At 42.5% G+C, this 16,944-nt stretch overlaps 1 protein-coding gene across 1 annotated transcript in view; it reads right to left on the reverse strand.

The window, feature by feature from the left end:
• The window catches only part of WDR92 (WD repeat domain 92), a 16,507-nt gene extending 9,974 nt beyond the window's left edge, over positions 1–6,533 (reverse strand). Inside the window, exons 1-2 of the mRNA XM_024203043.1 lie at positions 6,124–6,533; positions 2,470–2,570 (exon numbers count right to left, since the gene is read on the reverse strand). Coding sequence (XP_024058811.1) covers positions 2,470–2,570; positions 6,124–6,312 — 290 coding nt within the window. The 5' untranslated portion in view covers positions 6,313–6,533. The remainder of the gene's footprint in view (positions 1–2,469; positions 2,571–6,123) is intronic.
• Positions 6,534–16,944: the final 10,411 nt, after the last annotated feature.

Consider the following 16,944-nt stretch of genomic DNA (forward strand, 5'->3'; position numbering starts at 1 on the left):
AAGCTTATGCCCAAATAAATCTGTTAGTCTTTAAGGTGCCACCAGACCCCTTGTTGTTTTTGTATGGATCTCTAATAGTCATCTGACTATTCACTCTTACCATGCAAATGAATCTGCCCTGGCAGCTATGTGCCTTAACTAGTCAATCATTTAAAATCAGCTAGTCTCAGTCAGTATTGCACAAATCAATGGTCAGAATGAGCAAGAAAATAATTTCCCTCAATTAGGGATCAGAATGCAACTAAAGCTGGCTAAGTTCTGTGAGGCAGAAATTTCTTTGAGAGAACAGATTTAAATTTTTTATTAATGTTTAAAATTAAATATACACAAGTTAAGAGGGAAGGTACTGTACATCTGGGGTCAGGCGTGAGTTATGAGGGATTTCAGGTATCGGTTACAAGGATCATGAGATACATACATGTCATATAACCAGCATAGACCCAGATTGGGGTCCGGGAGTTTTTAAAGCGTCAGTGGATAAGTGGGCTCGGGTATGCCACCCATGGAATGTATTAAAGGGTCCAAGTCAGTATCAGTGTAGCGAATAAGTACATGGGTGGGGTGCGTCCCTTGGTTCGTCAGGGAAGGAAGTGGGTTATTTCCCTGATTGCTACATCTAGGTACTGAATGTCATTTATGAAAAAGCATGTTGAAGCCAAGCAGCTGGAAGCTTACAACAATACAGGTTAAAGGGAACAGTGCATACAGATCTCGATCCACCCACAAACACAAAGAGCCACGTAACACGCTATTGAGGATATCTGCTTTACAATTCAATTCATTTTTCTATGTTAAACTCCTCACTGTCCTACAAGTTGCGTGACATCGTACTACTCAAATTTATATTTGGTATAAAAATTTTAGAATAGTATTTTAGTCTAGGACAACTCCAAAAAATTAGAATCCCCACATTACAAACTTTTAATATTGTTTATTATGATGCACTTGGACAAAATGTTGTAGCTAATTGTATTTTCAGTGGGGATTTAAGATGACCCTTTGGATCCATTTTAACCAATTCTCTGCCTGAAGCGCTTCATCTTTAAAGGAAAGTCCATCATTTGTGCTTTAATACTGGTCGTCTATTTGGAATCCTCCCAGGTTCTTATTTTTCTTCTAATTTTCCAATTCTGCTTTGTCTCTCCTCAATTCCTTGTCATTTAAAGAACAACCATACAAACTAACAGTCACTCTCTATCAATACCATTCTTAATATTCCAATGAAATGGAATCTGTCACTAGTGTCTTGGTGGAATGCTAATAAATTGTATCAGATAAATAAAATCTATTTTGAAAATCTGTAAAGGTTTCCTTTTATATTTTCAAAAAATTTACCTACTTGTATTAATCTGAACATGTTCTCTGAATCGGGCTGTTGGTGACAATATCCAAAGCATTAAGAAAGAAGTATTCATAATCTGAACTGTAAATTGAATGTTAAAAATAAACCTCATTTTAGAAACTGCTAGAACATATATGGCTGTTAGTTTTTTACCCAAAAGCCTCTTTTCCACAAGACAGGTTTCAGAGTTGCAGCCGTGTTAGTCTGTATCCGCAAAAAGAACAGGAGTACTTGTGGCACCTTAGAGACTAACAAATTTACTTGATCATAAGCTTTCGTGGGCTACAGCCCACTTCACCGGATGCATGTAGTGGAAAATACAGTAGGAAGATATATATACACACACACACACACACACACACAGAACATGAAACAATGGGTGTTACCATACACACTATAAGGAGAGTGATCAGTTAAGGTGAGCTTTTATCAGCAGGAGAGAAAAAGAACTGTTTGTAGTGGTAATGAAAATGGCCCAAAGTAAAACTATTTCCCCATGCTTATTTTCCATCCCCCTACGGTTCCTCATATCTCCTTGTCAATTGCTGGAAATGGGCCATTTTCATTACCACTACAAACACTTCTTTTTCTTGCCTGCTGATAAAGCTCACCTTAACTGATCACTCTCCTTATAGTGTGTATGGTAACATCCATTGTTTCATGTTCTCTGTGTATATATATACACATCTTCCTACTGTATTTTCCACTATATGCATCCGATGAAGTGGGCTGTAGCCCACGAAAGCTTATGCTCAAATAAATTTGTTAGTCTCTAAGGTGCCACAAGTACTCCTGTTCTTTTTCCACAAGAGGAACCTTTAGGAATAGGAACAGCTTTCTGCTACCTGGAGACAGAAGATTTAAATGACTCGACAATATTGTGTTTTGTCTTAATTTTGTTCAATAGTTTTACTTAGGATGTAATCTCTTCAGACAGAGATTGTCTCTGTTTGAGTGTATATGCAGTGCCTAGCACTCAAGGGGATCTGATCCATGAGTGGGGTCCCTAGGCACAACTATAAAACAGATAAACACACAAAAATAGGGCAAATACAATAGGCCCGAACTGTGAGTTCAAGTATATCATGTACAGTAAGGGGTATCCTGAGAGGAGCTAGTATTCTTACCATATATTAAGGTTTCCACCAAAGTCCCCAGTAGCTAGATATCTCTGCTGTAGAGATGTAGCACCAAAAGTTCCACATTTAATAGGTTTGGCCTTTTCAATCTAAAAAGGGTAAATTTTTTGTCAGCATATTAAAAAAAATCTCAAAAAAAAACACACAATGGATAAGCAGCTGCTTGAAAGCCACACTAGTAGCAGGCTTCAGTGAACTTTCAATAAGATATTTAGTATGAAATGCAAATGAAATATTATTTGACAAAGGTATACCACACTTCAGTTTATTCTATGATTTTAAAATTTCATATCACTGCATAGTGTGGATTTGATTTTAATGAGCTTCTAACAAAATAATCATTCATTCTCCTTCCCTCTACCCCTCTCACTAATGATACTCAAAGGCTGTTGTCTCTACTGATTTGCAAATATATAGCAGAGGGAATTTTAGCTCTTCTCAGAGATCTGCTAGCATGAACATAAGAGATAATTAAGCCATTCTTTCTATTAGTCTGGAGCAACACTGTTTGTGTGCCTTCTATGTTGCATCCCTACAGAACCCTATAAATTGAGAAAGTTTATGTACTATTGTCCCTGTAGATCTTAAACTCTCTTTATACAACTGAGGCACTATTGTTACTGCAGATTAGTAAATCCTCAAAGGTTACTTCAATTTAAAAAACAGCTGCTCCATGTAGTAGCACATCGCTCGCCCGCGCCGCTTCTCGCCGCCCCCATTGGCCCGGGACAGCGAACAGCGGCCAGTGGGGGCCGCGATCGGCCGAACCTGCCGCGTCAGCAGGTAAATAAAACTGGCCCGGCCCGCCAGGGTGCTTACCCTGGCGAGCTGCGTGCCGAACGTTGCCGACCCCTGTAGTAGTCTGTGCACCTAAAAAAGCCAACATGGTGCCTAAAATTGATGAAACCTTGTATAACTAGTGTCATCAACAATGTACACATGTAGCTACTGACTGAATACCTACAACCACTCAACGTGGAGAGGACTCATGAAAGTCCTTAGTTATATGGCCAAACAGTGGACCTTATGAAGGAGAATTTCTGCATTCATTTAAAACAAACAGTAAGTTTTGAGAATTTTACTTGAAAAGATATCATTTTCAAGTCTAACTAAAATAAACTGATGCAAAAAGATTATTAAAGCTTAATGGATCAAAAATCATGAATTAGACTTCCAAAACGATGAGATTTAAAAAAAAAATTTATTTTTATTCTTTTTATTTGCCCTCTGGGTTTTAAGCACTCAGGGTCACATTTTCAAACTTTTCTCCACAGCCAGAGCGCTAGGAATTTTGTTTGTTTGTTTTTAAATTGAAGATGAGATTCCCACAATCACATGAATCCAGGAGCTGGAGCTTTAAATCGCACCCTTCCAACGTGAGAGCAGGCAACAGTGTAACTAGGCTACATCTCCATAACAGGAGGCTGTTGAAACCTAACGATGCCCAGTCACCCCAATCCCTTTTAACAAGGAGCAGATAAATGTGGGTGTGTTCCCAATAACATTAGGACATAGGTTAGATAAATGTCTATCAGGGATGGTCTAGACAGTATTTGGTCCTGCCATGCGGGCAGGGGACTGGACTCGATGACCTCTCGAGGTCCCTTCCAGTCCTAGAATCTATGAATCTATGAATTCCCAAAATCATTAGCCTGGCTATGTGCACAGTTGTGAGACAGTAATGGAGAGAAATTGATTTAGAGGGGAGGTGGCATTTCCCCCTCACCCCCACAACTGATGAACAGAAAAGATGACAGGTAGAGGACCCAGTCAGAGGAACCTCAGCGAGTTAGTGAGAAGCATTTAAGGTCGAGTACTGGGCTGGAGGATGCATATTATAGTTTGGGGGTAAGGGTGGAATATGGATTGTTTTTTCTTGTATGGAGGTGACATAGCTGAAGTGGAAATATATGAGCTCTTGTTAAAATTTTGGCAGCACATCCTGGTCTAAAATCCAAATAAAGTACAGTCTGATTTGTAAAAACTCGATTAGGAACAGTGCACTGGATAACACATTCATATATACATACAGCAGAAAAAGCTACCTGAGCTGATTTTAGGAAGCAAATTAGCAGCCAGCATTACTGCAAGGTCTGTGCTAAAATCCTTGAGATCCCCAAATGCAGCAAGAAGGTACTACTCTAATTACAACAACAACAACAAATATTTCGCCTCAAATCAAGAAAAAAGTATGTTACAGACAGAAGGTTTTTGCCATCCTGAGTTAAACAGCAAGAAGTCAGACTAATTTTTAAAAGATAAGGAAAAAAATTAAAATGTTCCTTTCACATTTCTAATGTATTACTTTTAAGGGGGGGGGAAGAGAGGGGAGAAAAGAACTCTATACAATACAGCTAGAATATTTAAATGCCATTGAAGTTGCTTGGAAGAAAATTTTAAACCTTTTTTAAAAGAGCCTCAGTGGAATCACTCCTTCACCATCTCTTCACACCCTCCCACAATGCATGCAGCATATAGCTTGTATGCTGTTGTGGCAGCAGCACAAAGTGAGAAATGAAGCTAACCAGTTTCTAGGAAATATCAATGTAATACCTGTCACTGAAGTAGATGCATTTTAAAGATGCCCTTAAAAGTTTGGTTTTTTTAATTGGGTTTATGTTCTTTTTTATGACACATAAAGTTGGCCTGAAAGGTTATTGTTTACATTTTTTACCTTGGCAATATTCTCCTTCCTCCCCCATCCACATTTAGAAGCATCCTGTGTGCAATTTGATTGCCGCCCTTCACTCCAGTGGTGACTGCATTTCACTGCTACATATGTTTTACCAGCTGACTTTGGGGTCATTTGAGACTGAGGATATGTCTTCACTAGCAACATTAAAGTGCTGGCCGCAGCAGCGCTTTAACGTGGCTGTGTAGTCCTGGCAGAGTACTAGGAGAGAGCTCTCCCAGCGCTATAAAAAAACCCACCTCGACGAGGGGAACAGCTCCCAGCGCTCGTGCACTGTCTACACTGGCACCTTGCAGCGCGCAGGGGGGTGTTTTTTCACACCCCTGAGCAAGTTGCAGCGCTGTAAAGTGCCAGTGTAGAAAAGCCCAAAAGGTGCCCTTAAACTGTAGCATCTGACGTGAAATTCGTGTACCTGATTGCTGACTGCAGGGGAAGGACTGAATGGCCTGACCAGATCTTTTCCATCTTTCGTTTGTCTGGAGGGGAGAGAAAGGTGGGGCCCATTCTCTGCAGTTTTGCAGTAGCCACGTTTACAGACTAGAGCCCCGGTGCGGACAGCATGGTGGGGCCATTTTAAAAAGTCAGAGGATAGTGTTGTGCTGCCACACGGCAAGGGGCCGGGGTGGCTGACGGGCCGGTGTCGCTACAGGCTTGTGCTCCGCAGCGGACTCCACGCCGGGCTGGCGCGTGCCCCCGCGTTGCTATAGCAACCACGCCTCGCGGAGCAGGGGCCGTGTGTCCCGGAGGCGCAGGATTGTCCGGGGGGCTGCGGACACCCGCAGGGACAGAGAGCAGCTCACGGGGCGGGGGACGGGGACGGGCCTGAGAGCAGCAGCGCCACAGACGCGGGGCGGGAAGGAAACAGGTGTGGCGGTTACCGTGGGGCGGGGGGTGTCGGTGTGTGAGCGGCAGCGCCCAAGGGGGCGGCCCCGGGCCGGCCGGACACTCACCTCGCGCAGCAGGCTGAGGCGGCCGCTCTGCAGCTCGTAGAGCTGGATGACGCCGGTGCCGCGCGGGACGCTGCCGAGGCACAGGAGGCGCGCGCTGCACGGCACCCATTTGCACTCGAACACGGTGTAGTTCAGCGACTGCTGCACGTGCGTGATCAGCTGCGGCTTCTCCAGCCCCGCGCCCGACATACTGCGCGCCGCCGCCGCCCCAACCGCCGCGGCCTGTGGCGACTACACACACGCCAGGTGCGCAGGCCCAACGGTCACATCCGGGGCTCAGCCCACCCTCCTAGTCAGGCATCACGGAGGGCTCCTGGGAGTTCCGTGATGGGGGCCTGAGGGCGGAAGTGACGTCTCTGTGGTTCCGGACTGCGTCAGCCCTTAGCCCGGCTCCGCCCGCACGTGTGAAGGGTTGCATGGAGGAGCCAGCGGAGGAAGGGACCGGGAGGGGCTCCCCCGCCGCGAGCCCGGAGACCCAGGGCGTGACGGAGGCCGAGGGCTTCATCAGGGTCCCCAAGCGGAGCAAACGGAAGCGGCGGGCGGCCGAGCTGGATGGCGGCGGTGGGAGCCGCATGGACACGGGGCAGCCCCGGCCCAGCAAGAGGCCCGACTTCCCGCCCATCTCCGGGGACGCGCTCAGGGTGAGCCGGGACGTGCCGGGCCCCGGTCTGGTCTCCGGGGGTGCTGCGGCGGGGACAGGCCCTGCCCGTCTGGATAGAACCAGCCGGGCGGAGTCAGGCGCTGCCCGGAGCCCCCGCGCTGCCCGTTCCGTTGACACCGAGTTCCCGTTCGCTGTCAGCGAGCCGGCTGCTGACGGGGGCAAAGCTCCCCTGTGCCCCCGCCGCCCTCCGTGCCGAGGGCCCCGGCCTGTTGGCGCAGAGCCCGAGGACGCCGGCACGTAGGCTGAGCTCCTAGAGTGACACGGCGCTGTGTCCTCCTGCCGTGTGGCAGCCCAGCGCTGCGGGTTGTAGCGGGGTTGGGGCCCGGTTAAAACAGGAGTGAAGTAGGTTTGAGCGGTGCCCTGTCGCCCTGGTGCTGTTGTTTTTACAAGGTAAATAAGGGCGCGCTGTGTGTGTGTGGCGGGGGGGAGATGGTTGAGACCTTGTTAGATTTCACCTCCCTGCCGGCAGAAGCGGGCGTGATAAAGGGGCGTTGTTAACTTGAAAGCCAGTCAGCTTTAAAAAAGGCAAAAAAAAGTAGTTGTAGGTACTAGATCCGGTCTTGAGTCCACCGGCAAACTTCTGTGGTTTTGCGGCTATATGACTTTGTAATGGTTTTTCTCCTTTGTTTCTGCTCACAAACATGAGACCTTGACTATACAGGGGAAACAATGAGACCAGTAAGTAGTGTGCTGTCTGATGCAAAAAGTAAACAAACTAGAAAAAAGCAAACGTTTTATCATTCAGCTAAAGTAATATTAGGAATGATAGGCAAACACTTTTAGATAGAAGTGTGTCCCTTTAGCTATCTAGTAAATTTAATCTCCACACACACTTTTTCCCCAGTGAAGATGAGCTTGTTAACTTGGACCTGAAGAACACCGTTTGGAAACTAAGCAGGAGTAGATGGAAAAACATTTGCAGCAAGAAGTTTCAGCCTTTTAAAAGTTGAAGTACTTGATAATAACTCTCCAGTTCCTTGGCATTGCCTGTTCCCAATAAATACTAATATTTAATCTCATCCATCATAAGTAAAATATTGCTATAAAACTTCTTTCAGTGCTCTGGCAGTCTATGCCTTATAAATTTTGGCTGATATTTTTCTCTACCACTTTTTTTCTTTCATTGGTATAGTGACTTCAAGGCAAAAGCATGATTTGATGATTGAGCACTCTGATAGGCTGTATTTTGGCAAGAATGATCATAGTGGTGGTTAGTGCTGCTTAAACTTTTTTTTCTTTCTAGAGTGGAAAAGATGAAATGAGGAAAATTCCTGTACCAGCAAACAGATATACTCCTTTGAAAGAAAACTGGATGAAAATATTCACATCTATTGTAGAACACCTGCATCTTCAAATCAGATTTAACTTAAAAACAAGAAATGTAGAAATCAAGGTAAGGAGAAAGCTCTTTCCTGGCATTTTCATGCAGCACCTCAGTTCAGCTGAGTTAGAAAACTTATCTTTTGCGCTCTCTTGTATTTGTTTGTAGCACAAAAACTTATTAATTATCTAGATCCCACTTACGAGCTATAGGAAACTAAAGTGGAGCCCTGTAAAACATATGGGATCAAACTAAAACTTAACAGTTGTGTCCTCAAGTACTTTACTCATAAAGCAATAAATAAAACTTAGAGAAAGGCATTAACCCCCTAGCAATACTGACCCAGAGGCTGTTTATCACTCTAATTTGACATCACTGTAAGGGAGGGAAAAATCTGTTTTTTAACAGACCCAGCCACTAGATGTGATTGCAGAATGCAATGCTTTGTAAATAGTTAAGACTGTATAACACTTATGTAAATGGTTTTAGTTATGTTTTTTGGGCTGCCAAATCTCATAATGACTTTTATTCATCATAACAGACAAGCAATCCTAATTACTTAGCTCATGTGTTCCTTCTGTTTAATGGACTATGCTCAAGCCACTTGGGAATCGAAAGTGATAGTTGCAGCCATAACTAACATTCTTATTGACTGCCTACGCAGCTTAACAACTTTTAACAGCCTGTCTAAAGCTTGTGTTAAGCCCCTGACATGTGGGTAACTATATTTATAGTATGTTGTAATACTTTTATTAAGCTGTGTTCCAGATTAATTTTTAAAAGCCACATTTTCAAATTTAAGAGTTGAAATGTGGAAGCTACTGGTAACTTTTCCCTGATCAGTAAATCTTATTCCAAGTACAGTAGTCACTACAAGACTTACAGTAGATAAGCCTGCACAAATGTCTTCATTATACAGTGTCTTGTTTTTTGACAGTTGTGACTTGGTCATAGATCTTATATGTAATATACATAAGATCTAATTTGGAAAATTGGAGATTTATAAACTGCTGTTTTTTGAGACTGTAGAATGTTTGAACAATTAGAGGAAGGCATTACTAACCTTTTTGGTATCCCCTCTTGAGGATAACAATATTGAAATGTTATACAAATGTAGTCAGATTTCCATTTTTATTAAAAAAAAAAAATTGGATGTCTCCCACTGACAAAGGAAACACTGATTAAAATCCAGCATGATCTCCTCCGTCAGCCCCTAGCACATTCTCCTTCTCACTGAGACTTTGAGTTTGCTTTCCTCCTCCACCTGCTCCAGAATCCCTAGTCCTTTTTGTCTTATAATCTCACCCCCCAATTTTAAAATATAAATCGGGGAAAAAGAAGCCCACCTTAATCCCATATCACCTTCAAATGATTGTCCAATCTCTTCCCCCTACATCTCTGAACTCGCTCTCCCTTGCAGTCACTGCGTGGGGTTCTTTTCTTCTGTTTCCATCGTAGACCCTCACCAGTCATGCTTCTGCCCACTAAACTCTAATATAGAGTTTAAGACCTGGCGGGACCACCAGATTGTGTAGTCTGACCTTTATGTCACAGGCCATTAACACCTCCCTGCATACACCCACTAACCCCAACAATCGAAGTTAGACCAAAACAGTTGGGGATTTGTCCTGCTTTGAGCAGGGGATTTGACTAGATGACCTCCTGAGGTCCCTTCCAACCCTGATATTCTATGATTACAGCCCATAGGAGCCTAGACTACTAGGTACCATAGAGAGCTGCGTCTTAGTCCGTCCTAATGTCTGAGGCCCCTACAGTGGCAGGGAAATGATCGAGATGGCCAGATAATCCTGGCAAGTGACCCACATCCACACGCTGCCGAGGAAGGTGGAAAAACCTGCAAGGCCATTGCCAGTCTCACCTGAGAGAGAATTCCTTCATATGGTCAACCGTTAGATCCTGATCAAGTGAGCAAGAACCATCCAGCTAATTACCTGAGAGAGAATGTTCAGTACACCTCAGAGCACAGCCCACCCTGTCCACTGGCCCATCTCCAGCCATGACCATCCCTGATGCTTTAGAGGGAGGAGATTGAAAAAAAGCCTCCAGAATACAAAGCTCCCACTCTCACCAGAGTCTTTAGTGATGCACTTCAAGCCGTGAGATTTGTCAAGGTTCTCCTTGCTCATTTTTCTTGACCAGTTGTCTGACTTCATTGCTGTCTAATTTATTGCTCTTGAAATTTTGTTTGCTCTTGACTTTTGTGGTTATCCTCCTGTGTTACTCTGCCTCTAGTGTTTCATTGGAGGGGCCTCCTCTTAGTCTCCTCTCCAAATTTTGGTGGAGGTCACACAAGGCTTCCTTGTTGGTCACTTTTTTTCGTTAGCTATTTTATGACTTTGACTCTCTCCTTTATGCTGCTGACTCTCAACTGCCTCTCCTTGTCCAGACCTGCATTTTTGCATATCATTCTGATGTCTCATAAATTTGTAGATAAGGCCCCAAGTAATCACTATGATCTAGTCTGACCTCCTGGATAGCATACTCAGCAGCATTTGTATCAAGCTCATAAGGTCTATTTGATCTAGGGCATATCTTTAGAAAGAAATCCAGTTTGATCTAAGGACTTCAAATTATGGAAGATCCACCACATCCCTAGGTTAAATTTCATAGTTGTCCAATCATTAACTTTAATCTCTATCTGGCCAAAATTGTGGGCTTCTCTACACACTCACTCACTCCCCCCCCTTGGCAGCTGTTGGCAGGAATCCCAACACACACATCCCTGTGTTGGAAGGAGATGCTAGCGAGGATTCCATTCATACAAGTTCTCAATACTCTGGTAGATGGGGCCTGCTGCTGGTGGTTGTCAAACTGTCTAGTGCCTCCCTGCTTCTTACTTTGCAGCTCTCTGTTTTAGGATGGCATGGGGTTTGTTCCAGGAGAAGGAAAACCTCAGTCCCCCACCATTCTGGCAGAGGACTTTGGTCATAAACTGACTTGATGGGGAGAGAGGCTGCCCAGCATTGATTGAGTGGTCTGGGGAGCAACATAAATTCTCATGGTGGAGGGCCAGCATTAATTGAAGGCAGTGCTAATTCAGCAGAACTCCAGGGTCTTTGGACCCAAGCAATAGATCAGACAAGAGGGGGTTGGCTTGGGGAACTGGTGTATTTCAGCCTGGTGACTATACTTAGTTCTTGGACTAGAAGGTGTTCGGTAAATTTCTCAAGTCCTGATCTCTCTCTCACATGCAATTTAATTTGTTTATCATGTAGACTTGTAAAGAGACAAAAGATGTAAGTGCTCTGACGAAAGCAGCTGACTTTGTGAAAGCATTTATTCTTGGATTTCAAGTTGAGGTGAGTCTTCAGCAGCCAGGTGGTCCTGGTCACCTCGTCTAAATTGTGGTATAAGTAGGGATAATAGAAACCTGCTGGCTTCTGTGCAGGCTTGCTACAGGGATGCTGGTTATGGGGCATAGGTTTTCTCTAGTTTCCCAACACAATGGTACAGTAAGCTTGCCTTTGTAAAGCTGGAGGGTTGTGTGTTGTGTAAACATTTTATTTCAAAACCACTCCGAAGGGATATGTTGAATCTCTGGTCGGTCTGTCTATCGATCTATATTTGCATAGATGTTTGTTTGAATTCACTATTTTGCTTATATTCATGTACTTTTAGTAAGATTAACTTTTTGAAGAAGCATCAGACCATTTGATGCATTTTAAATTAAGCTTTAGAGGTGTCTTTAAAAAACAAAAAAAAAGTTTATGATGCAGGTCCTTAAACATGTTTTCCTATCTGTATGCTACAGTATTATAACACCATCTTTTTAATATTTTAGGATGCTCTTGCTCTCGTTAGGTTAGATGACCTATTTCTAGAATCTTTTGAAGTTACAGATGGTAAGTGTCTTCTGTTGCAAAACTTTCAATAGTGCATCAGGTGTCATGTTCTCTGCCCAAAAGAAAATTGCCTTTAATATTCAGTAGAACTTGAGATCCATTGTGAGTTGTTTTGCAGCTTAGTATATAAGCAAACAGTATGAATCAGAGATACTGTGCAGTAGTATAACTGAATTTGTCACGTATTTATGATAATACACTACTATAGTGTATTTTGCAAAAGCAGCAGTCTTAGTAAGGAGACCTCAATACAGCACTCCCTGTTACTAATTAGCTGAAAAGTAGGGTGATTCTAGTTTGTCATGAGGATTATTGGGCTCATGTAGTGTTTGAGCAGTGGCACTATGCCTGATGCTGTACAAAATAAGACAGACCTTGTCCCAAGGAGTTCAGAGTCTAAATAGAAACGTGAGAATCAGCAAACCTGTGCTGCAATTTTTTAAACATTGCGTGGGTTAATAGACATCTGCTACGGAGGTATTTAGCAAAAATAAGCAGCATTGCAAAAGTGATTCTGAATTCAAAGGCAAGTGTCACACCTTTCACTTGAATTTAGGACAGGTAAAATCATGTAGTGGAAATATTGCTTCCTGTAGTAAGTAGTTAGCCAGTGCAGCTCACTGCTGTGGGAGGTCAATCTTTTTTAAAGGGTTGGATAACCTGATCAGTAACACTCTGTGCAGCCTTGAAAAAGCATGTAATTCTCCTCGGGGATGTACATTGCTCACCTTATGGGTCAGGAAAGAACTTTTACTCCTACATACAGCGGTGCAAAATTGTCTAGGTGTGTGGTGGTAGCACAATTGCCTTTCTCCTAAAACATCAACACTTTGTTCAGTGTTAAAAGCAGTGTATCAGACTTGTCAGGTTAGTTCTCATCTGGTTTATGAAAGCCTGTATTCCTAATCTCTGCTGCTTATTTCTGACAAATAATGATGTAGGTACCCTTCTCCTTGCCAAAAGGAGGAAGTGTGTAGTGAATTTGAAAAGTGACATTCTGGGTGTTTGTTAGGGAATACCATAGCTCTGGGTTTTAGACTGGGGAGTAGAATCGTGTTTTGGCCCATCTGCCCCACACCTGACTCCACTCATCGAATGCTGATTGGAGCAGCAAACAAAAAACAAAATAAATCCTACCACTACAAAACACTATGCTGCATGTGTAGTTCTCCCCCTGGGGAGAGGATGAGAGAACACGAACCACAACTGACAGATGTTAGTTACATTGCTGAATGCACTAATGGATGGTGCACAGATACAAAGGAATATGGGTGGTATAAGACCCTGGATGTTTCTAATTTCAGTTCTGTTCTACATGACTATGTTAATTGTTTTGATCCTCTCCCAACTCACTCAGGAATTGGTCCTTGTTCCCCAACCACTTGAGGAGTGATTCCTGTTAGTCCTACACAGAGATCACTTTATTACTCCTCTCTGAAACACTACCACCTCTGGGGTGAGCTGCTGTCCCACTGTAATGAATAAAATAATCCCTGTGTAGTGTTTCCCTATCACCATAGAGGAATTTTAAAACTGTTTCCTGTTTGTAAAGTGATTTGAAAGACCCTAAAAGCTGCTATAGAAATACATATTGCTATTGGCTAATGAAATGCAGTTTTTTCCCTTCTGCTTTAGTCAAGCCTTTGAAAGGAGATCATCTTTCTAGAGCAATAGGAAGAATAGCAGGAAAAGGTGGAAAAACCAAATTCACTATAGAAAATGTAACCAGGACACGAATAGTTCTTGCTGACTCGTAAGTAGACTCTCCTTCTCACCTTTAATTTCTAGGCAATGTGCGGTTCCTAAAACTTGTATTTGATCCTTTATTGATTCTTTCCTTCTGTGCAATAACCCAGAATGTCATATTGTGCATGTAAATGTAGGGACAGTTCTACGTGATGGGGATCATTCAAGATTCTTGCTCTCCAAACCAATGAATGCTAACATCTTCAAAGTGATTGAATTCTTGGCCTACATGGTAATGAAAGAGGAATGCTCCTTAGGAGCCAAATCTGAGGCAACATCACTGGAAGCTGAATGGGTTGGGGAGATACGTTCCGATGGTAGCTGAATGGTGTCCCCCAGAAGTGTAGGTTTCCTAAATTGCAGGAAGCTCAAACAGTATCAGTGAAGAGGTATGAAATTTGAAAGAATGTACACATGACAGGTAGCCATGTTCTGGTTATAAAGATGGAAGGTGCTCAAAATATGAAAATGTTTAAAGTGAAGCACAAATTAGCCCCCCTCTGTGACTGAATTTGAGCTATTCAGTGGAATGATCTGGTGAAGGGAAGTTGATGGGGACTTGTTCTAATGCTTCCATGTTTGAGGAGATTTTAAAGGATAAGCTTCCAGAGGGAGTGCAGCTCAGCCTCTTCTCTCTTTTTTTTTGTAGATGCAAGTTGTACCCACTAAATAAAATGCAGGGGAAGGTCTGAGTATTAAGGTGCATCTTCATGTGATAGCTGGAGTGCAGATATATAGTTTACGTCTACAAATGTGAGCATGCACAAGTTGCATTCAAAAGGGTAGAGGATAGCAATGAGTTATTCCCATTTAAAGACAGTAAGCATTCCAAACAATGAAGTGTGGTCTTGGACTTCCCGATCAGTTTCTCCTCCAGTCACTGCTATTAAACTTGGTTACAACTGCTCTCATCACACAACAACTCAAAATCGTGACCTCTCCAAACTTGGCACCATCAAGTGAGCTAATCGTAACATCTTTGGAAATAAATTATGTATCAGAAAAGACTATAGGACAGAGATTCCACCCGTTGTTGGTAGCATGAAGTGAAAGGAAAACACCAGCTCAATCATACTTGTTACAAGTGTTGTAATTAATAATGCAAGACTGGCAACAAAGTACAAATGGATTCCAAAGATCTAGTGCGTTAATTCTTGAATCTCAAATTCACTTGAATACCGCAACATTAACTACATGCTTAAAGGCAAAAACCTTTCCCAAATAACACTGTTTTGGTTCCTTGTTACAGGAAAATTCATATTTTAGGATCTTTTCAGAATATTAAGATGGCACGAACAGCAATTTGCAATCTCATTTTAGGTAAGCCCTGTTAACTAACCTCAGTCCATTGTGCAAAAACACTGCTTTGTTGTAAGATTTGTATTTAAGGGGAAACTGCAATCATTGCTACTTTAAGTAGGGCTTAACTTTTTTTTTGCCAGAGGATTATTCTAAATCTGAACTCATAGATTTACTCACCTCGTTCTTGACTGCTGCTCTTGGGAAAGATCTTCTGCTCCTAGGTACTCCAATTGTTGCAGAGTAAAGATAGCACAGTCGCTCCCTGCGTGTGTACCTCCCAACTTCATGCTTTAAGCAGAGCAGGGAATGGAGTGTTGAACGTCCACAGAGGGCTGCACTCACTAGTGACACTTCCCGTTTCTGGCGTTTGTTGTTTAGAACTAGCTAAAACAGATGTGTTGAAACTCTTACAATACTGGGTTATCAAATGAAAAGTTAGCACAAGCTTTGGCAAATTACATATTGGACACTATCAGCTCCAGCTAGGAATGACTTCTGCAGAAAAATCACTTGTAAACCGCAAACTTCTACTTCTTGCGACTAATTGCAAAGCTTTACCAAAGCATAGTGGCTATCTTCTCCTTTATATTGGAATCTGACATATTTTACCCAGATGTTTCCTTAATCTGTTGACAAGCTGATAATTTCTTTTTGAGCCTCTTGTCAGTCATGGCAAATTATCTTGGCAGTAATGCAGACACCTTGAGGTTTCAAAAGCAGCCTCAATCTTACAGCAGAGTTTGTACTAATGATTATCTGTCAATACCATTTTATAATAATGTCTGTCTTCTCTGCAGGAAGCCCTCCATCAAAGGTCTATGGCAATATTAGAGCTGTGGCGAGCAGAGCAGCTGAAAGATTCTAAGACCCAGGACTTTAATTTGGGACTCTGTATCCAATATACAGATATTGTGGCTGGAGATCTTAATACACAGCTAATGTGTATAGAAATAACACCAGTTCTGCTCAGCCTCCTTCAACTTGATTGGGAAGCTCAGAAGAAAGTAGGGCTGCTTTTGCAGTCTGTTTTCATTCAGACATAATGTCTGATCTTTTGACACAATATTTAAGTAATTTAATGTAAACCCTCGTATGTTCATTAAAGATTAATGCTTTATCACATAATCAAAAGTATGGTTAATTTGATTGACTCTTTCACTTAAAGCAGGCATACTGACGAACAGGACCATTGGTTTCTGAAGAAAGTGACTGGTTAGGAAGCATCGTAAACTCATGCATTCAGATTTCTTAAATTGTGTTAACTTCGTTCTTGGACCAGTGGCAACAGTCTGACTCATTTGATTGTACATCACCTTCATTGATTTATTTATACAATTCCAAGAGGAGGGGGAAGCAGGGCCTGTGCATATCAGCTGCGGACCAAAATCTTGTCATGAGACTTCGTATAGTATACGTGATCAGAGAACAGAACGTGATACAGATAATACTGTACAGAAATGGCAATAGCTCAAGTGTTTAGTATCCCTAGTTACATTCTGGAACAGGAAAAGTACAGTTCTCCAGACACACCTTGCTGGATAGTGTCCTCCACCTTGAGTCTAGTGGTTAGGCTTTCTTTGACTCAGTCTTTACTGCAGATGATGATGGCCAGGGGACATTTTCTTTCTTGTAATGTGTCAGGTACTGGAGCAAACTGGTGAAGCAGTCACCAGGCCCACATGGTATACATCTGAGATTTCTGAAGGAGCTTAGGTATAAAATGGCTGAGCTGTTAATAAAAATCTTATTTAAAGACAGCTATTATTCCAGAAGCTTGGAATGTAACAATGTTGTATCTGTATTTAAAAAAAGGCTCTGGCGATATGTGGGAAATCATAGACTAGTAAGTCTTCTGTATGTACTTGGCAGATTTGGTTGAAATGATAATTACAAGTAAAATAGTGCTATCTGGAAAATCATATGATTAA

Source organism: Terrapene carolina, unplaced genomic scaffold (assembly GCF_002925995.2).
Source record: "Terrapene carolina triunguis isolate 2854851 unplaced genomic scaffold, T_m_triunguis-2.0 Scaffold132, whole genome shotgun sequence".
Taxonomy (NCBI): domain Eukaryota; kingdom Metazoa; phylum Chordata; order Testudines; family Emydidae; genus Terrapene; species Terrapene triunguis.